Source organism: Ambystoma mexicanum, chromosome 6p (assembly GCF_040938575.1).
Source record: "Ambystoma mexicanum isolate Mex_15411 chromosome 6p, UKY_AmexF1_1, whole genome shotgun sequence".
Lineage (NCBI taxonomy): Eukaryota > Metazoa > Chordata > Amphibia > Caudata > Ambystomatidae > Ambystoma > Ambystoma mexicanum.
Window position 1 is genome coordinate 141,316,588 of NC_090935.1, and position 22,752 is coordinate 141,339,339.

A 22,752-nucleotide genomic window follows, 5' to 3' on the forward strand; every position below is an offset into this window, starting at 1 on the left:
TCCGCTCTATGAGTTATTCATCTTTTTAGAGTTATGTTCTGGCTCCAAAGGGGTGTGGTTTCCTCTCAGCACAAGGTAGAAATACTGGTTTATCCAGTTCTGCCAAGCCAGCTTGCTCTCACAGGCAGTGCTCCTCCCAGCTTCTGCCAAGAGGAAGCTACATTTTACGACTGCTGTAATAAAACCTTTGCCTGAGTCAGGAGAGGTTCATTGTTCAAGAGGAAGCCATTTATGATCCTCTCAATAAACCCTCTGCCTGGGTGAAGGGAGTTGCATTGTTCACTCTCCTGCAGAGCACAGGTAATTCAATTATCAGATAGATGGCATATCCTTAGTGTGAGCAGCAAAAGGGCAGCTAGGCCTGGGAACACAGCTGTGACTCAAGTTTCACTCCTGATGGGGGTAGTTGCCAGGCAGAATTGGAATCTCTTTAAGCCAGTTTCAGATAAAATGTCACTTTTTGTTCCCCAGTTCCTGCATTCAAATAAAACTAAACATTTTTACATATGCAGCTAGAATGCTGATTCTAAGTGCAAAACTATGGCATTTCAACAGTTACAAAGGCATGTGACACCAAACATAGGTCACTCATTTCATCTAAACATTTTCGATTTTAGTGTCTTTAAATCCAGTGCAACTTTAACTGCTGACTCCATAGCAGTTTTGTTATAAGCACTGTTTTGGGCTCTTCATTTCGCAGATTTTGTAAGCACACAAAACCTCATTCTGCCAAATGTCTGCTGGTGTTCAGTGAATATTTTGCACATGTTGCAATGTTTAAAATAGACACTTTGGCTTGCCTTCAGAGGAACACAGGGTGGTTTTAAAACGCCGGCTTTTGGATAGTGGTGAGTACTGGTACTGCACCCATTTTTGGGATTGAAGAATGAATTCCCCACAATTCTAGGTTGCATTTGGCAATCAGCATTGCCATTCCCAATGGTTTCAGACTACTGTGCGGGTAGTCCAATGGTGGTTTTAGGCAGTGTCCTTCTGTGCCCATAACATCGGCAAAAATGGGTGGCAGCCTATTCTTCCTGCATTTCCCTGTGCATTTTCTGGGAAGCTCTGGCCATCCTGATGTTTTCATGTCAGTACTGCACAGTTTTGAGGTAGGGCTCGGATGCATGGGTAAATACATCCCACAGTATTAATGGGAGCTAAAATCCTAATAAAAGCCAAGTAGAAAAATTCAACAGCGGTCTCCTCACACATGACCTATAACTGGAAGACCGTGCCTATTCATTAACTCCAGACCCTAAAAGGCACCTGCCCTCACCCCCACAGATTCCCAGAGCAAGAGATGCTGGACAAGGCCAAGTACAAAGCTAGATGCCCTGGCTCGATGCCTAGGAAATGAGGGCTGGTGCCTTATTCAATTAAAAGTGGTTCCTTGATGTCACTCCCCGTACCACTATTTTTGCTCATGTGCTGATGACCTGCCAAGTGTCCAAGGTTGGTAAGACCAGAGCCAACCAATCGCAGCTCTCAAAACTATGCCACCATGTAATTGTTACATTAGCCAATTACCTGTTGCTCGGATGATTTCTTTCTTGTATCAGTTTAGGGGTGGTCCAAGGTGGGGCCATCAGATAGCTATAGCCAATGAAAAGCCTAACCTATATGTATGCAATTCCCCTAAACAATCCCTCTGTCTGGTAGGTTTTTTTGTAACCAAGATTGCAGTGTGACGTCAGCTGTGACATATTTTTGCCACAGTCCTATTGTCTTGCATTGCAAAGATCTGAGAGCTTTGGAGACTTGTGTGCTTATTGCTGTCCCTGTTTCATATGGATTGTTAATAAGACATGCCTTTGCCATTTACTGTCACTATTTCTGTCATTGTGTGCAGGATTTCCCGGGTCATCAGTTCTGCTAGTGCTGGGACTTTCCAGTGCTCTTTGCCCTTTGTTCTGCAAGAAGAACCTTTGTCACAGTAACATGAAGAAATGTAACCCTTAAGTGACTGTAGATGTGTTTTTATTCTTTATTTTTTATAGTTTAATCTAAGCTCTCCACATTTGTGATAAAGGCACCATGGCATAAAGAGTTAAGATACATTGTTGTCATGTGGGAAGTCCAAGTGTGAATTTAATATGTATGGCTTTTGTTCGAACATGATTAACCAAAATAGTATTGATTTCTTATTCTGGCATTTCGGTAGTTTCTAAGTGCTGTGTGCTTTGGCAGAATAAGGGACCTGATTGATGGCAGTCGGTGAACCTGATTTTCCCAGGATTACATGATGTGGTCCTGTGTGGTAGTCTCGCTTGAAATCCAAGAGATCTTCGATTTGTAACTAGGCCCTATGAGTGTAGACACTAGGCTGCATCTCCTCCCATCTAGTACAGTTTTGCGGCCTCTGGAGTAAACAGCAAATCACTTGGCACAGGCCTAAAGCTGCCCCAGCATCATCCGCCTCTCTCCATGTGGTCTATTCAATCTTTTGAAAGAGGTAATGATATTTATAGCTGCTTCTTGAATTTTAGAAGCATCAGCCGGCTTCATACTCTTGCACCATCTAGGGTACATGAACCAGTCCTGGTTCTATACTTCTTGCCTGCTTTGGGGGACCCGCATAGATCGCACTGGTCTCGGGTGACTTTGCTTTTAACCCTGTATCGCAATCTGTTGTGCGATTCTGGGCACGTCTCCTACCTTTTTGAACCTCAAATCGCTTGTCTGTCCAAAAATTGCACTATTGGACTAGGGTGCTTAAACTCCATTGAGAAATCCAAATGATGTATGAATGTACATGGGACGCTACCGGTGGGCTAACGCTGGCCGGTCGCACTTTCATGCCATTGTCCTGTTGCCGGCACAGTTTTGCCAACTTTACCATTTGGGCTCTATGTACTAATCCTCAGCCTAGTCAGGAGACCACATCTCCTCACAAGCCAGAGGCTTGTTGGCCTTGAGTGAAAATGAGATTTGCCAACATACCAAAAGTGGGGCTAAGCGCACCCAACGCTTATCCCTCTTCAATGGAAACGCGACAATAGAAGTGCAGTGTCCCTGCTCTCGCGTCCTCCCCTCACCCTGCATATCTCAATGCATCTCCTCACCTGGCAATGTGGTCAAAGAGATGGGACCCTCTACAGAGAGATGCGGCAGAGGAAGGCAGCATCCCTGCTCTTTCATAAGCTGGGCAGGATCCCACTTCTGGCAATTTAATGGCACCAGTAACCAAGGAGATGATTTTAGTCCCTGGCAAATGGGGGAATAGCTGGCCATTTTGTAATGGCACTATCTACCAGTAGTTTAAGTAGCTCACATGCTATGCCAGTACCTTGAACACAGTGCCAGGACTTGGGCACACTTGTTCATAAGGCTTAGCCATCTGAGCCCGCCTTCCTACACTGCTAGGCTCTGTTCAACGTGATTACTTTGTTGCGCTTCGTTGCCTTCTTTTAAATGGAACGCATACATCTTCATATCCTGCTGCCTTGCTCAGACACGAGGACTGCTGTCCTTGGCCGGAAACCGTGGCTACTCCTACAACCCCCGATTTCCCGGTGCCCCTCCCCCATCCCGTCAAATGCCCGTAAATCCTGAAATCCTGAGTGTGCATTGGAACTGTAGCATTTTAAATAGTGCCCTTTCGACAACTAAAGGGCTCATTGTAAAATTCACATTGCTTACATGTTCGTAACAAAGAATAGTTACTTGAAAGGAAGTGCCCGGTGGCTTTCTGCGGGCACTGGAAACCAGCCAGAGTCAACTTCCTGAGCTGTCGGTTGGAGGTTGTAATTCGGAAATTGGTGGTCTGATTTTTCATTTTTATTTTTTTTGCTTTCAAATGTTTATTTTTTATGTAGATCTTGCTGGGCACTCTTTTATGCCGTTTTGTAGCACTGTAAAAAGCAAATTTCATTACAATTTTCTAATAGTGCTTAAGTGGGATGCTAAATCAAGGGGGGATCTTGGGGGCGTGGCCTAAGATCCTCTGTACTTAGGCCAAGCCCCTGTCGAAAGACAAAATAAGGGGTGGGCTGGTGAAAGCAGGGAATCTGGGGCGCAATTACATTACCTTTGGTGCACCCAGCTGCTGCTTTTAAACAAAAGGAGGGGCAGGTCACTCCAAAGGTGTGACACCAGAGTGCCCCAGCTGTCAGACGCAGCAGGCAGCTTTTTCATTCAAGGAGCCGCATGGTTAAAAACGACGGCTCCTTGAGTGAAAGGTCTGTCTGCTGCGTGATTACTCTGTACTCAGAAATAGGAGCAGGCCTGGAGGGACCCGCTTTCATATTGTTTGAGTACAGTCATCCAGCGGCATGAAAGCCCTTTAACTGTGCCCTTAAAGAGCTTGCATGCTGTCTGATGACTCTTTACTCAGAAATAATAAGAGATCCGGGGCCTGAAGCCCTCCTCCTGTTTCTGAGTACAGAGCCATCAAGCAGCCTGTGTAGCCAAAGCACTGCACGGTTACACGGGCTGCATGCAGGTGTCAGTACTTCGGTTTAAGAAAAAAGAAAAGGCGTTGCCTGCCTGATCCAGCTAGCCCCTACCAACACTGCTAATAGAAATGATCTGTCAGCCACCAATGGATGAAGGGTTGAGCTGGGATTCATACCTGATCAGGGCTAGGGGATGGTCTGGCGTTATGTAAATTCAACGTTATTCATTATGTGGTCAGCTGGGTGAACGCAGATGTCCTCAGCAAGCGCTAAATTCACTGTGCTAGAAAATCCTTGCTCGCTGCAGGAGTTTGACGGGCAGCCAAACCATCACTCAAGACTTAATATTTGCATCCAACTTAATATAAAGAGGCAGTTGGATTTAACTATGCGTCAGTGCTGACTTGCTAAATACAGGGTGGCAGTAATGGAGCAGACGGCTCGATGCCAAAAGGGAAAGGCCAACGCGTTGCTTAAGATTGTGTATAGAAATGGAAGGCAGCAATCATTCTGCCGCAGAAGGGCGGTGGAAGACCTTGCATCAATGGTGGAACGGAGTGTAATTGTAATTTATACTTCAAAAACTGACCGTTTTATCAAATACCCTTGTAGACTGAGGGTGGGAGTCATTATGGCGGGATTTACGTTATCCTAAAAGATCATACGGCTTCCTGAAGTGTATAAGTAGATTAGCACATAGTGGTAACAGCGCAGCGATACATGCTTTGGGGGCAGTGGGGGGGACGGGAAGTAAGAGTGTGTGTGTGTGTGTGTGTGTGTGTGTGTGTGTGTGTGTCTGTGAAAGGCACACATGTTGCTTATAAATCATGTGGCTGAACGTAGACCTGGTTAAGACATTTTTATTACTCTGGTAGCCTGTTTACAGCTCCAATTAAGTTCAATCTTCGAAGACTATTTTGAAAAAAAACATTGCCGGTATTTCGAGCACAAAGTTTAATGTTAGTGCTTGATCAAGCTAGCTCAAAGAGATCCCAAAAATGTCTTTTGGGCGGGACGGGTACTAGGTGGCAATGGACATGGTGATTAGCATGGCCATGGGCAGTCAATGGGTGGGTAAATAACCAAAAAACGCCTATACGCGTTGTGCCCCTCCTCATATGCCATTTCTCCCTAGCTGTACAGGAGGAGGTGGCAGAGTCCGATGATCGATCTTTCTTAAGGCCTCAAGACCATATAAAATTGCTGGGTAGAAACATTGTCTATAGAGTATTAATACTCCTTCCAGGGAGTAACCTGTCGTCTGATGTGCAAAATGCTTGAACAAGTGAGTCAACAACGAGGCCTTCCTCTTTTAATGGCAAAGATGTGGGAGTAGCTGTTACCTGCACTCCTTTCCGCCCCAAGATGGGGGATAGTGTTCACTCTACTCTCGATTTCCCCCATGCTGGTAGCATCTTCCACTCTGTTCATTTTCTTCCTGCCACCAGCAATATTTTGGTTTTGGCAATATTCACCACAAGATCATTCTCCCTGGCGTACGCTGCCAGTTCCTCCAACATGGCTCTACATACAGAGAGAGTGTGATCAAAGAGAACACGATCATCATATAACATAACAGTAATCTTGAGCTATCCAATGTTGTGGCTTGTTCCGATCAACCCTCTTATAGACCGGGACAAGAACAGACTGACTACAAGTGGACAGCATGGTTTGTTCATCACACACTCCAGCAAACAATGCTTTCAAATAGGGTGCCCACTTAGCGGGGTCTCTTTTGAGGGCCACATTGGCTAGCCCGTTTGGCCCTGGTGCCATAGATGATTTAAGTGCCTTAATGGCCACCAACAGGGAGTCAACTGAAGTATCAATCGGCCAGCGCTCAACTTAACCTGGGGTCACCAAAGGTCGAGATAGATGATTGGAGTCTTTGTTTACCACCAATGTGTTCCAACCAGACTACCTCACTAATGGGGTTTAAGATACGGTGCCCTCTGGGACCTTTGACAACAGTTAATAGCTGCCAGATGGATCTTGGGTTTCTGCTATTCAAGGCACCGATCTACTGCTGCCATCGCTTGTTTAGAGCAGATATTTTTCATTCACGTACCCACCTACGATAGCTGTTTTTAATCACCCATTCAGTGCGTGGACAAGCCCTCTTAGCTCGTGCAATTTACTGCACATTACGAATTTAGCATTTCGAATTTGGACGTCAAATGGGTTGCTGTGAGCCTTACCTTTGACCGTGGGGCGGCCGTATTAACGGATGCTACTTCCGTCATAGAGGCGCTTAGCCAGCATTCCATCTCGTCCATGCATAGTGAGGAGTATATCTGCAAGCTAGCCCTTCCCAAGGTATTTACCCAACGTGAAGCCCTCCCTTTACTCGCACTGGACCACTGAATGCAATTGCCAGGATGACTTGATACAATAGCCTTCATTGCGGAGCGCCTGGCGTTGTGGACAGGTAAAGAGTGTTAAACTCAATGTGGTGTGGTCACTGTTGTCATTAGGAGATATGACGAGGGATTGCAAATGCTCAAGAATACCATTACTCCAAAGTGGCCCATTTACGGCCACTTCTCCATGTCCTTTCCCCGGAACATCTCCTCTTATTTTTCTATTCAACCCTACCAGTTACTATTTTCGGAGAAAGTCCACCCGTTTGCTCCCCCGAGTATTTCCCTTCTGTTGCAACAGCAGGGACTTTAGGTAGACATTATCAAATGGGGACAAGGCTCATTATCAAGGCAGCGGGCGTTGAAATCTCGACCTATTAGTATCAACTCGTTTTCACCATCACTTCCCCAACCCACACATATATCAATAAAAGCAAAGATTACTTCTGTATAATCACCACCGGATGGGTCATCGACATGTAGCAAAAGTAAACCTTTGCATTCATGTTGGGGGATTTAGTTTAATTTCAACAGCTATGACTTTGCTTTCAGGTTGTTTGTAGTAAACACCTGAGATCCCATGGAGTGCTGCACGCCAATTATTAGACCCCCCATCCCCCTCCAGAAGGTCTCCCCAGGTCACCTTTCTTTGCCATCACTTGATGCAACACAAAACCTCCCAAAAACACATTATCAGTCAACCAGGTCTCTTGGCACATGATAATATTGTGCTCCATTGAAAGAGGTAAGCACTCCTCCTCACTAAACCTGTGCCAGAAGCCTCTGGTGTTCCAACTCAGCAAATGTAGCCCTCGTTTAGCAGTCAAACTTTGCTGCAACTCTTCAGCCATTCCCACCTCTGTGCATTACCCATGGGTGCAGGCAGTGGCATTGGCTCAGCGCCTTTTGGGACCAAGCCCCTGTTCCTCTCTTTATTACAATTCCCTCAGCAACTGGATGGTGTTTCTTCAGGGATCATAGCATCTAGTTCATACTCGAGTGATGCAGATGTTAGTTTCTGAGAGCGTATCATAGAAGGGGTATCCGCAAGGCAACAATAGTCTAGTTATTTGCCTTCCTTTCACCTTTTGCTTGTTCGATTAAAATGAAAGTCTGTAGAGTTAAGAATCCTCAGTGAGTGTATTTTCGCCAGTAGCTTCAAAATTGCAGCTCGATTTAGATGTTTATAATCCTGGGTTTGTTTTGACAAAAATGCTCAATATTAGCAGGTCCAACGCAACCGCCTCCCGCACAGGAGGAGGCTGAGTGATATACATGTCACTCCGATCCACAGTGGATACCGCAGTTGGTGCAACATCTCTTGAGATCTGCACCATAGAATCGGGGTACGGTTGCTGGCTGCCTGCAAGAGGGGGAGGTTCCCATTGGGGGGTATATCGGCGCCCACCACAGGTGCTACGGAGGCCTCTTTCACACACCAGTTCGTCAGGGACCCTACACTTTTGCTTTGCCTGATGTTGCGACTCTTTTCCTTATTTTTTTTTATTTGTTACTGCATCCCACAATTGTAGAGCTCAGTGGACCATTGCACATTTCGTGGCCAGATTGGGTCACAGGGGCATTATTTGCAGCCACCTTCGTGGCCCGTTTGGATCCACGCTGTTCTTTGTGGGTTTTATACCTCAGGGGCAAAGCCTCCTCAATGCAGCTGGTCGGAGGGGGACCTGGGCATGGTACGATGTTGTCTATGATCACATAGCGCTGTGCTACTTCTTGAGCTTCTGTGTCGTTGCAGTGGTCTTTGGGTTCCAAATTCTTTTGCAAGAAGGGATTTGTACCCAGTTTGAGCTGGTCAAACTGTCCCGCCAGACGTTGCAGATCCTCATGAATAGAACCACAAAGTTTGAGGCGGATTTTCATGGTGAAGTGCATGACACAGCGACACAGCTCCTTGAGCTTGAATTCACAATAGACACATGAGCTGTTTCATTGGGCTCATCTGATGGTAAATCTGCCACAGTCGCTGGGAATAAATCAATCTGGTGTTAATGACATCCGCGGCAGCACCACATCCTGAACATCAGACGGGGATGTAATCAGCTGGGATGTAGACAAAATATCCCCAGCTTGTTGCGACATAGAATGTTGCTCCCATGAATTATAGGAATGTGCCAGCAGGGAATAGTTGTCGATCCTGGCCAGTGACTCATATGATATGATAGGTTATTTATAGCACTATTAATACCCAAAGGTTTCTAAGCGCAGACCCGGGAATCGAACCGGTGTTGCTCCGTTGTGTCATGCTTCCAAGGCGAGCATTTTGCCGCCGAGCTATCCGTCCTCATTAACAGCCCCAGCGTGTGCTGCGTCGGATGAAGCATTTAGTAAATTGTCAGCGCTCTTATCCTTGCGTCCTGTCAATAAGCTGCATGTTATCGGATCCAAAGTAAGTTGTGACGAAGCCCTGGGACGTGTTTCCCGACCTGACATCAATCTCCTATAGGGTGCACGGATACCCTGTCCAACAGCTCAGTACTTGTTTCTTGTGTGCGTGAACTTTTTTGTACGGCTTATCCTTTGAGGTTATACGCTTTGGACTGCGTTCCAGTCTTGCCAGGCATGTTAAAGTGATGTGATTAATTGGTGTGCGTCAAGTGGTTCTTTTATAGCTGAGGGGGCAGAATTGAATTGGGTTATAATTCACTGTCTAGTATCAAGCAGGCCTTAGATTAACACGTACCTCTGCGTTGTGGTGAATATTGTAAAGGCAGCATCCCTCAGCCGACCACCTGGGCTCCACCTCTGTTTTGTAATGTGCCTGCATGTCGCCGATGGGGCACTTTGTGTCCCTGGGTGCCAGTTGGTGCTCAGCCCTCGTGCAGATCCATGGCTATAGCGATGGTGAGACTGACTGAGGCTGCAGTCACCAACATTAGATTTAAATAGGGCTGAGTTCGGTGAAAACCTGTAAGTAACGGTGGCAAGAGAGGCTGCCCCTCCTTTGGTAGACTGTCTCTTTGTGGACTAATTGTCAAAAGCCTTCAGGAATAGGTTCTTTTTCCTGGTTCCCCTGCACGCTGATGGACTGAGCACAGTTGTGATTTCAAGCTCTGGGATCAAGGTTGTCCACAAGCTGAGTACCTCAACCCTGGTGGTTTTCCTTCGTGCTTCCTTCTGTTAAATCTGGATTGGATGAACAAATGATCCTGTTGTCCCGCCAGGTTCCAGCTGGTAATCGCCATGGGCGTAGGTTCACACCGGCAATCTGGTTCATTCGCCCTTTAACTGTTTTGTGTACACTAGGGTTTGCATTAGTTTCAGACTTCTCATCGCTGGGCTGTGTATCGGTGCCCTGCTGTGTTAGGGTTCAGCAGAGCAGAGTCTACTCGGCTAGCCCGTTATACTATGAATTTATATCAAGACCAGTCCAGGGATTTTGTTCCACAACATTACTAGCAAACGTAAGTACCACTGACTTTTCCAGGAATGTAAATAGTTACCTGCATATATTAACACCCCCTCCCCCCCAAATTGTTTAAAAGTGAAAGCAGACAACTACGCAATTTCCAAAGTCCGTTTTAAACAAGACCCTGTTAAGAACAGTTTTTATCTGACGCATCGGGCAGAATTAATAAGTTCCCTGAAAGCGTACAACTGCGGCATGTTCGTTTTTGGTGTATGGATTGGTCCTTCTGCTAGCAGATGGAGGAACTCTCGTGCGCAGTTGCAGTGGGTGTTTTGGCAGTAAGCAACGTTTGCAAACATACGCTTACAAGATAACTTTCAGTGTACGATCTCTAAGATAATAGAAAGGTGCGCGACAACGCTGCTGCAGTCAGGCAGGCTTTGCCAGAGTGGAAGGAAAACAAAGAAAATGCGATCACTGCGCAGCCCATTCAAGACAGGCCGAACACATGCATCGGGGATCCTGGTTGGCCTAAATGTTGTTACACAAACACTCATTGCCGTATGTCTCAGATTAATTGTTCTCCCAGCGTTGTCAGTTGCCAAGGTAACAAAGTATTCGATTTCCAAACACTCGTTCTTGTTTCCTTGTAGCAATGATTTTGGCACATATGGTTGCTTGCGCCACCAAAATGCAGCAAAACCAAAAAATACTTTAATAGGGAGTTATGCAAATGGTTAACTGAGTTAGTGAATTATGTGATTCTATTTTGAAGTATTTAAGTAACAAGATTGTCTTCATAAATTAAACATATTAATTGCAAACGTGTTTCAACTATAACTGATTTATCTCAACTTTGCTCTAGCTGAATGTTGAATATCTTTTATAGGGCGCAACTCGCCTGTGGGCCTCAGTGCGCAGCATGTAAGAGGTGAAACAGGAAGTCTAGGAAACCAAAAGGAGGTGAGAAGAAGTAAGGAGCTTAGTCATTGGAATTAAAGAGATACGTTTTTAGGAATCTCTTAAATGGGGAAAGTTCAGGGCAAAGGCGAAGATCAGTGGGCAGCGTATGCCGCATGCGAGGTGCAATAGAATCCAAGCAGGTGCCGCCAAACCGAGCCAGTCTATAGCGAGGGTGCACGAGTCTATTACAGTTTTTATATCAGATGGGACAGAAGATGCAGGGTCACCTAATCCTTTTCTTCAGAGAAGGAGGGGCTCTGTCACTGAGACACTTGTAAGTAAGGAGAAGCATTTTTTAGGTGACACAATGTTTCACTGGAAGCCATTCCTTCTTGCCAGACCACAAACCGCTCGAACAGCATTATTCTGAGACACCTGTAAAGATGTAATGTAAAAGTAAACTTTCGCTGTAAAAATGTGAGCACGTTTTCCCATGTTTTAATCTTCCCTTGCGGACACTAAATTGTACATTGCAAGGGAAAAAGCTCCTCCAAGTGCGGGGAGTGTCTTGTTAAAGGAACCTTGCACCAAATTGCATAGTGGTTTCCTTGACTGCTTTCGAAGCTAGAATGCTGAGAATGCAGTTCATACCAGTAGTTATTGACTGTGCTCTAAACCAGTCCCACTTTCCGAGAGGAGGTAAGTGTTCTTTTGCTAATACTTATTTACCTACACGCAGCGCTGGTCATTGGGGTGGATTTTCCCGGCTCTGATCTGGCAACACATTTCTCTGTGGGTCTCGGATCCAGGAAAACTATTTGTGCCCATTAATGTAATCCAACTGCTTTTGTTCCCGAGACCGGGATTCGAACGCGGGTCATCACGACCAAAGTCGTGACTTACCCACTAGCCTTCTTGAAGGTCTGCTTACAAGTCATCCTGTCAGAATTGCACTATGCAGAGTATAGTCCAAGAAACTAGTCAAGTACAGCTTTGTAAGGATGTGCACCGTTTCTTATTTGCCTGGAACATTCTAGGAAACTCTTATCCTTTCTTTAATATAATACACCTCTCTGAAATGTAAATATTTACTTATGGGGCTCTGAGGAAAAAGGTCCCGAGTTCCCTCCTTCCTCTATTTCCAACCTGCACACTCCTAAATCCTCCTCCCCCTACCGCCCACCTCCCCTTTTCCCCTCCATGGCTGGTGGGATCTCAGTTAATCATTTCCGTTTCCTGCAATGCCTACACGTCCATAGAAGGCAGTGCTATTGCATATGCTGGCACTACAAGCTATAGATGGAAATGGAGGGTATAGCTAAACCAACCAAAAGGTGTTTTTAGAGAAGGATATTCTGACTTAATATACCGTACAGTAAATCTATATTTCTATTAATCTTCCAACATTAACAGCCTGTTTTAGCAGAAGAACGTTTCTGTTCAGTAACTTGCTGTATTTTTAACTTTTGGAATTTTTACATAACATCAGAGTGAACATTAGGCAGAGACCATAGCCTCTGTGCACCCTGTCCATGAAGTCTCCACCAAAGGCTGTCGGGATGGAAGTGCACTCCGACTTGACCATACTATACCGGTCAAGTGGCACAGCGAGTAGAGCACTCGCTTTGACATCCTTGCAGAGTCTGTTAACGCAGGTTCGAATCCCGGCGGGGCCAAACTCAGCCTTTCATCCTTCCGAGGTCGATAAATAAGCACCACACACCGTGGGTAATAAGCCGCGCTCAGATACCTGAGGGTTCGTAGCGCTATACAAATGCCTAATTATTATTATTTTATTATAAATTCATTTACACCCCTTTTGATGGTTGTCATCTGGTGCAACACTGCGGTTTGAAAATTAGGGTATCGGACTACCATGCAACACGTTATGCTAGTTTGGTGTGGGCGAGTTGAGCTTCCTGAGTCAATTTCCAATCTTTTCTTTGCATTTAGACAAAAACACTGTGCAGGTTTAAAAATGATATATAAATAGAAACCTAAACCACCTCGGTTCTTTTAGAAGTGGATGCGTTTATTAGGCTTACTTCAGATTTTTGTCTGCTAGCTTTCAAGAGAAAAAGATTGTCTGAGGAAAAGACCCACTTGGTCTTGAAAGATGGCAAACAAGAGTTTGCTTATCCTCTCTACGTGATATTGTGTTTTTTTAAAAAAAACATTTTTTTAATATAAACTTTTTTCTTAATTTAATGAGTAACTTTAAGGTGCTAAAACAAAATTCTTATTCGTTGAGGTGTGAGTAAATCCCATCTGTGGTTGCACTAAAAGTGGTGCAGTAGTTTTCATTCAAGCTGCAATTCGAGCAAAACACCTTGAATAAACCACTTACTCGGGACATCACTCGGTAACAAAACTTGCATTTTGCACTTTAAAAAAAAAAAATGTCTGATCATTTAATGGGAGCCGCTTTAGAAAATAGCATGCATAGATATTTCCAAGCAAATCAGTAAAGGCCATTTTTAATTCTAAACTTCAGGAGTACTTCACCATCGCCTTATCCGGCACTGCTAGAACTTCAGGTTTCAAGTCTGTATTGACGATGCATTCAGTGTTTTGAGATCCGCATGTAGACTATTCTTGCTAAGTATTCATGAAGTTTTATCATTTAAGCAATGGAATTGATAACCTCCTTGGAGGATTGGATACATTGAATACAGTTATTTTCTTCTTGGAGAGTTTTTGTATGGCACATTTCACTGTTGTGTGTATGTCCCAAAGAAGCAATTTATTCAGAGTCCTTTTGGGATTTGTTGGTGGCTGCTCAGGTTTGAGTCGTAACATCCTAGAGACTTTAACATCTCCCTCTCACTTGAGACCTATATGCCCATAATCTTCTATGTTTATGAAGCACCAGGCAAATGATCTGTTGGGCTTTTTATGACTGAGTAGAACTGGTGAATTCAGTAAGCTGGTTACTGAAATGTTATTGGGTAGGCTGAGCCTTCGCTACAGCAGATTAGGTACAAGGTAAGCCAATAATGTTTATTGTCTACTTGCAGGTATGGACTTTGAGGTGGCTTTCTCGAAGATCATTGTGGAGCTGCGGAAGAAGTACCCAGGGCATATCTTACCCGACCAGGACCTGCAGTGGGTGTTTGTGAATGCTGGGGGCTGGATGGGGTCCATGTGTCTGCTCCATGCCTCCCTCACAGAGTATGTGCTGCTCTTCGGGACCCCATTAGACACCGGCGGACATTCTGGTAAAAAAAAAAACACAGCCCAGCTTAATTTGAATTGTTGTCAATATGTGGGAACATGCTTGAAAAGGCCCTAAAAGGGACTTTCATCCAGCAGGAAACAGTGATTGTAAGCAGGATCTTAAGTTGCACTGCCTGTAGTGGTGCTATTCTAGAGATCAAAATACAAATGTGGTGAGCAGTAGCTAAAATATGCTCCTGGGCATCGCACAGAATGTAGGAGCTACCCCGGGGGATCGAGGTGCCATTTCAAGCATCTTAACATCTATACGGGAATCGAAGTATACATGTTTTAATTGTATATGTTCTACTGTGAAAGTCTTGTGAATGTGTTCTAACGTTCCTTACAGCGAGTGTTTAAAAAACATAACAGTAAATGCAGTAGCGGCTGGTAACTTTTTAAATTGTGTAACTAACCAAGCGTAGCGCGGAAGCCCTTTCCAACCTTGGGAGGTTCCGGAGTGCTGGGGTGGAGTGGTGAGAAGGGGGTGGGAACACATTTAAATTAATGGGATAACATGGTACATTTTGCAGCATACTTTAGGTTAAAATGTGTCAAATGGTAATAAATAAAAAAAAATACAGTGGATACAACTCGCCAACAGCGGACATCGCATTTTCCAACTCATTTTCATGATGACTCTGGCTGTGCCCATACATGTCCATACAGGCTACACCAGTGTAGGCATGTGTTACCATATATGAACATGTTCCTGATGGGATTGCCAGTAAAGAAAAAATATCCAGCCTAGCTGCTCCAAATGGTTGCCCTTGATGTCCACTAAAAAATGCCACGCCACAAGAAGAAAAATGAATCGGACTGGCTGCAGCATTGTAGGCCTGTCTAGCCATGTAGAGCACGAAACCATGCAAGCACGTCCTATTAAAAATAAATAAATAAATAAATAAAAAAATAAAAAGGGGGAGTGGGGGTGAAATCGCTTACCTCCCACAAACTGCAGGTAAACTTATAAAAGAAAATGTTTTTCTTTCCACTCAACCTGTTCTTGAAAGTTTGGAAAATGGCAAATTCAGAACTGCCAACATTTTGATCCTAGCTCTTACAAGATAAAAAACACGGGCTTCGTGTACATCTTTTTATTGCCATTTTCTGAAAAAAACAGAACATGTGGTCACTTTATTTTCTCACACCCCTACAGCAAACCACGAATCCTTAGTGACGTTAGGACTGCCTACATGTGGGAAGTAAAGTGTGAAAATGTGGCCAGGATATCGCTTGTAACAAAAGGTTATAAGGGATTGAATGCTGACCTACTGAAATGGCCAAAAAAGGGCACGGCACAGGGAGCGAAAGCCCTCAGCAGTTAAGGAGGTTGCTTTTTGGCATATTCCAAAGCGAACATGATGATATGTTTGCTTTAATATTGAAGTACAGTAAAAAAAATGCACTACCCAGACTCAAAGCAGAGGCCGGCTTGTCCTCCTGGTGAGCGAGCCTTTGGTTTGGAGGTGCAAAGGGAGAGGGGTGCATTTTTTAAACAACCAACACCGCCCACGTATACTCCTTAGCAGCATTCATAACTTTCAATTGTGCACACGTAACGTATGTTCTCTCATTCACACATGCACCCACATAACGTAAACTTTTACATTCACACGCGCACCCAAAAATACTGCTTAATACACAGGCAGCTACATTCATTCACATAACACTTTATATTCTTTCTAGCAGCCCTGGTCTTGTTCCCCTCATCCGCCATTAGGATAGGATCCTGCAACGGCTCTCCGCCTCCTGCGTAACATGAACAGGAAGCAGACAGTTTCCTGGTTCCTGCACATGCTTACAGCAGCTGTGTGCCGCCGAAATACGCCCTAACAGCTCTGAATGTGCTGGGTGTTGCAGGTGTGCCCCTTTGTCCATTCAGATCTGCAGTACCCCAGCCTGCATCCCCAATGGGCCATGCAAGGCTGGGGAAGCATTGATCATGCTGGAGTATGAACTGTCAAAGAGAAACAAGGTGTCCCTTTGACATTCCAGCCACCCCAGGGGTGCTTCCTCAGCTGTTTGTTGTCAGTGAGGGAACACTTCGTTTTTTCCACTGGGCTGGCTTGGTGGCTCGTACAAAATGGATGGGTCAAAGTCTGGTCACCGATTATGGACTAGCCACCCCTGAATTAATGTCACTTGCATATCTTCAGCACTGCAAAATCCTTTGCGAAACATCCCACAAACCATGAATTTTCTTTTTGTAACTATTTCACACATTGAGACGAAAGTATGTTAGTATCTGGGCAAGGTTTGTGGTATCTGGGCAAGTAAGCATTTTCAATTTAAAGCAGTTTGAGAAGGGGGGGTTCACTCTGCATTCCCCCCACCCCCAAGTACTTTGGTCAATGAGATCCAAATCATTGGCCCTCACAGATCAATAGTCAATTCCCCTGATTGGCGATAAATGGGCAACAGCCTTAACTTGTTTTTGAGAGCCATCAAGTAGAATGCAGTAAGGGCAAGCGGGCAAGAGATGTGTTATAAACGGCAGTCGGGGAATACGCAATAATCATGCAGGGTCCACAAAACTGAGGAACAGGAAGGGTATTTGCTATAATAATCAAATTACAGGGCCATGGCAAGAATGAGAGGAGGTACTAGATTAGCAATTTGGGCCGGTCTCCAGCTGACCGCACCACCCCCTCCTACCCCCCCCAAACCATATCCAACCCATGCAACTCATATCAGCTTCTCAGACGAACCCCTGCTATTCTCTTCCCCCCGCCTATAAATCTACACACAGATCACCACCTCTATCCATACCCTCCCATGCACATGGCCACCTTGCCTCTACACTGCTATGTAGACCACAGGCATATGCGAAGAGACCAAATGGAGGAACGTAGAGCATGAAGACTGGAGAGGGAGATTAGGAAAGGAATGAGTGGAAAAGGGAGATCTGTGGATACATTCTAATGCGGTCTTTCCTCCTTTACCAAAATAATTTGGTCTTGAGCAAACCATTTCACCATTTCATCTTACTGTACTTCACTTTGATTATTTGGTGAACGCGGGAGTGCCTAGAAAGGAACTAAATAACATCTCATGAAATGGTGATTTGGCAAGTTTAAAATTAATCAGACAAAAGAAAATCGCCTTCATGGAAAACAGAAAAAAGCTACTCCTAGTCCCTTATTGCTTCCTGTGGCAGGCCATTACGGATAGGAGAATGTGGTGAAAATAGCGGGCGGGAGTGGTGACACTCTGGTAAATGAAGGGGAAATTAGGGAAGCTGAAGTGTGGTGGGAGACTGGAGGGGTGATGTTGGCCTTCTGCAAATTTGGGGGCTCGGAGAACAGGATATTCCATGTGATCAAACACACATTCTGGGCTCCCTGAAAGTCACTTCATTCATGATAATGAATCAAAAAGACTGGTTAGGCGGATCAGTGTGGTTTAGTGGCAAAGCAGCTGCTTGAAGTACTGTGGACTTTTTGCATCCCCTTTTTTAACTAGTCTGACTACTGAACTATTAAATGCCTGTGTGATTGCCATCTATCCTATTTATACACCTGCTGCAACACCAGGTTTCCAGTAACTATTATGAACTCACACTGGATGTCCTTTCCAGTGTAGAGTGGGTGGGGGAGGAAAGGCGTTGTGTGATATCGCCTCTGTGATGACTATGGCTTCAGTGCATAATACCACGGGTTCTAATCCTCAGCAGCGGTCTAGAATTGTGATATCTTGGGCAAATTACGTCATCCTTCCCTCAACCCCACGCCTACTCTGCTTGGCAGTGGCTCAAAATAAAGGGCATGAAGTACTCTATTAAATGAAAAATCTGGTAACTATTGAAGATCTAGTCAATGTCTTTGTGGACAGAGTATCTGCATTCTAAATCTCTGCTTCCTTACTTGTCCAAAATTACTCTCTCCATGCTTTGGTTAATTTTTCTTTCATTGTTTTTATTCCACGTAAAATATAATGCCCTTGTGAACATTAAGAAGACTCGGTAAACTCCAGGTTTTAAAAAGTGCTAGGTAGATGTAGCCCAGGTTTAATCGTACACCTTGGCTAGAAGCTGAGGTGGGCCCGTGCAGCAGGTAAAACCTGCCATTTAAACTAATGCTAGCTAGGTTGCCCCATTTGTTTAATCTAATGTGATGCTCGCGTTCCCTTGCACCTGGCCTGTGCTCATGTGAATCGCCCCCCCCCCCCTTAATCCAAGAATTGACGAGCATGACTGTTACTCACGATGTTTGATTCCCCATTAACCAGTTTCCCTGGGAGGGGCATGTTTTTAATCCCTGGGTATGTTTGTATATCACCATTTTACCTGTGGTGTCGGAACCTAGCTCTTGTTTGTGTCAAGCCAACCAGACACCTAGGGTCCCCTTCATACAAACTCCTGTCCAAACCCCCTAAACATGCGTGTTACCGGGGATGGGGGGGGGCGCGGTCCCTAAAACGTCATGGTGCTCTCTCTGGAACTCGGGTGCACCACGTATTTTCTGTGTTCTTAATCGCATGAAGTTCAGAGCACTGAAGACTCGCCTGGACCTAGACCATGATGGGTCTTGGACTTTCGGGACCCCGAGTTGCATCCCTTTGCACGTTTACTTACTTACTACAGTGCTCTGTAGTGGCTGCAAGGCGGCATATAGGATAAGCCGGCCAGACTTCTCTAGGCTATAACCAGGGCCTAAATATGGCTTTCCTGACTCCCAGCGCTTTAGATCTCTGTTAATCTGGCAGAAAATCCTAGAAGTAATTTCAGCACAATGTGTATGTACAGTGGGGAGGTCTAAATAAAGATTTGATGAGCAGGTCCTAAAAGCAGTAACTGGCCTTGCACACTGGGGATAGAGGTCGGAGCTACTACATAGTGTGCAGTAGAGCTAATTGCACATGAGATGCCGGCAGATTTGTTTTTGGTCGCTTTACAGAACCAACATTCTGCTTTAAACCTCGTCTTTGAGGACCCCTGATGTAGTACTGCACAAAGAAGTTATGTTTTTAAGACCTTTCCTGAAAGTATGAACATTTTAAGAAGTGTATTAATGGTTATTTTCTCAGTAATGGACCATCATCCCCAACCTCTGATTTTAAGGTTTTATAAATGCCTAAAAGCAGAACGTTTTAAATCTCCGACGACATAGGCCTCTTTTACATGGCAGCCCCCCTGCTGCTCCTGCCATCCCAGCGCCCTTGCTAGCCCGGTACCCTACTTGTCAACCCCCTTGTTTCATTCCCTTTTTACAGTGCCCTGTTCCCCTCTCCCCTAGCCCCCCTTCCTCCCCACATCTTGGTTTGCACTTTACAATCCTATACATGGTAATATGCAGCTGTGTACAAATCACCAAACACACAGCGCTAATGTCAGATTGGGTATATTTGTAGGCCCGCTGTCTTCCTGGGGAATCGAAAGTAGCTGCTGTTGGCAGTTTCTGTCAAACTTGCAGGCTCTTCTCGGCTATCGCAAGGAGTAACATAGATTTTGTTTCGATCCTGATCTGGGATATTTGCATAATGTTAACTAAAGATGTGGGATTCGTCACCTTATCGATTGCACGTTGTACATGGAAGACGGATTGTTACCATAAAGATTCTTTTTTTGAATGAGGACGAGCATTCTTCTGCTAGGTCAGAGGTCATGAGAAGGAGGTGGGTGGAAAAAGGTGATAGATTTGAGTAGAGCTTGGAAGATGCTCGGCAAGTAGGTACCTGGAGATGAAGCAAGCTCTTCCAGATCGATGGATACGTAGAAGGGATGAAAAGTTAGCTTAGATGTCAACTTACTGTTGCTCCTGTTGGTCTTGCATAGTTTCTAGCTTTACAAACTCTTCGCGCTTTTCCTTCCTTGAATCACAGGCCTTTATTATTCTGTTATTTTGCCGATATATGTTTATTTATCACTGGGAAAAGCTGCCACATTCGAACTATTCAGCTCATTTAAAGCGGGTGAGTCCTTGAAAACCTATCGTAACCTTGCATACACGTGGTCGGTACTGGTATCTGGTCATTGCATTGACAACCAAAGCCTCGACAGCCAAACCATCTAAAACAAGCATCTAAAAAAAAAAATCAATTTTTTTTAATTTTTTTTTTTTTTTTTTTTTTTTTTTTTAGATGGTAAAGAGTTTAGTTGAATAGAAATGGGTATTTAAGGTTAAAAAAAGGTGGGTTGGGGGGAACCCCCATTTAAAAAAAAATGCTTTAGATGCTTGGATGGTATGTCATTAGATGCTTTGGCTGTTGATGCAATGACTATAAACCGTCGGTACTCGCTGAGGGCGTGCTTCCTCTGATGTGCATAAGTCGGTTTTACTTCAATGTAGATCTGAAGTTGCTGCCAAGTAGCTGACATTATTGTTCCTATCATCAAAGTCATGACCCTATGGATAGTTTAAGATTAGAAACCTGAGAGTAATGGTCTTCCCGTTAACTGCTCCCATTAGGTCACCTGATCAATCACTTTACTTACTCCTGCTTGTTTCCTCTTGGTTATTTAATTGCCATATTTATCGGTCAATTGCTGTTGTGCGTTACGGGGGAATCCCCTTTACCCGATATGTTTAATTTTTAGTTCTGATAAGCATTATTGCCAACAACCATCTATGTATGTTGGTTTTGTATAAGAATCCCTACTAATGTGCAGAAAAGGTCCAAGCAGTCCTGAGTTAATCGATTTGGATCACACAGATCTGTGAAGTAAACATTCCCCTTTCAATTGTATGGGGAAGTGGTTTTGTAGAGAAGGAGTGGCACTTCTCTTTCTCTAGAACAGGGTCTTTGTAATTAAAATGTACATCTCCTCTGAAGCTGCGGTATATTTGGAAAATGTGAGGACGTATTTAGCTTCTTCTGGTCGAAAATCTCACACAATATATTTTGGACAATATGTCTATACAGATGACAGTATTTGTGGCCTTTTGACCAACCTTTTCACGTGGCTGGGCAGCTAATGAAATATTCTGTGCCCAGACCATTATCATTTTTAGTAGACCCTTGAACGTCCTTACTCCAAATATAGATGTCCATGTAGAGCCAGTTATGCATAGGTTGTAGGTACATATTTAATATAGTCATCTGTTTCGTGAAGCCGCTAATCGACTTGTTCTAAAACATTGTTCTGGAGAATAGAAGAGGAGGAAATCCCAGAGTACCCCATTGGAGAATTGGCCTAGACTAACAAGCTAAGGTTATATTTCAGTCTTATATATGATGACTACACTGACTGATTGAAGCCTGTCTGGGAAAGCTGGGCACTGGTCCTCTTGATGAAAGTACGATTTTGGGGGGGGAAATGAAGCCATTCCAAAGATCTGGCTATGCTTGTGGCTGCTGGCCAGAGCCACCTTATGTGCAGTGTTACATACTGTAGTGGGGTTGTGTGGGCAGGCCCTTAATGAAAAATTCGAATGATAAAAATGTAATCTGGTTCATGTGGGCCCCTGGGGACTCCTTGGCAAATACCTGTAATATAATGTGAGGGGAGGGAAATAACCAAAATAGGGCACATACATCTGTCTGTGGGGAAAGACCCGGTATTAAAGTGTTTTACTTGATAAGCCTGGCACATTGTTGGCTGTTTTGCTGAAATTCACATGAGAAAGCTATTTGGCTCATGTAAGCGGGTCCTGTGGGAAGGGGGGAGAGCTTACATTTAACATGTATATATGTGCATATGCGGCTTCAAGTCCAAGGTTCTATGGTCCTGGAATAAGATTTATAAAAGCTATATTCGAAGACCTGGTAATAAACTCCTCTGCTGTCACTATACAGACTGACCAGGAAAGAAAGTGAAACATTAATTAGCTGAGACTTTATGTTGAACTATTTCAAGGATTTAACTAGTTATTATGATTGTAATCATGCAAGGTCCACGTTATGTATTTTGTATTTGGGTATTTCTATGATTGCTTGTCTAAGAAACCACCTAATATTTTTTAAAGTAAGTATCCGGAAACAATTAGCAAGTAGTGCATTGAAATGCCTTAACCGCGGGTAAGGCCTCTATCCCCTTGGGGTTGGCTGACTTTAAAGTTGTTGTTGCAGCCCAGGATATTTAAATGTGGTCTACATCAATATTCGCACATATGATTGAAATTACTTTTTTTGTAAAAAATATTTTAACTACAGACTTTGGACCGCTTTAGCATCAGTAATCAACTGATGAGCAACGGCTTGCAAACATGTGATCATAGTCTGCTTGTTACAAACTGGAGATATGTCTTGGTCTCCAAATCGTGGCGTAATGCTGTGTTTTGTGGTGTATATTGTGCACATTAATAGAGTATTCCCATTTCAAGTTTTGCTATGTTTCCATTTCCCATTTGACTCGGTAGGATAGCGACGCGGAGCAACACAGGTTCGATCCCTGGGTCCATGCCTAGAAACCTCTGGGTATTAAGCCCGTTCTAAATCACCAATTAGAAAATTGCAAGTGTTGCCCTCTTTCCATTTCCTCATTATTTATTCACAGTTGGGTAGTTTCATAAGTGCCTGTGGCATCTAGAGGTGTAGTGCTGCATTTTTCGTGTCTGGAGACATTTGT

The 22,752-nt window shown here is 44.3% G+C and overlaps 1 protein-coding gene across 1 annotated transcript in view; it reads left to right on the top strand.

The window, feature by feature from the left end:
- The window catches only part of SIGMAR1 (sigma non-opioid intracellular receptor 1), a 223,813-nt gene that overhangs the window by 32,612 nt on the left and 168,449 nt on the right, over positions 1-22,752 (top strand). Inside the window, exon 2 of the mRNA XM_069626828.1 lies at positions 14,045-14,245. Coding sequence (XP_069482929.1) covers positions 14,045-14,245 — 201 coding nt within the window. The remainder of the gene's footprint in view (positions 1-14,044; positions 14,246-22,752) is intronic.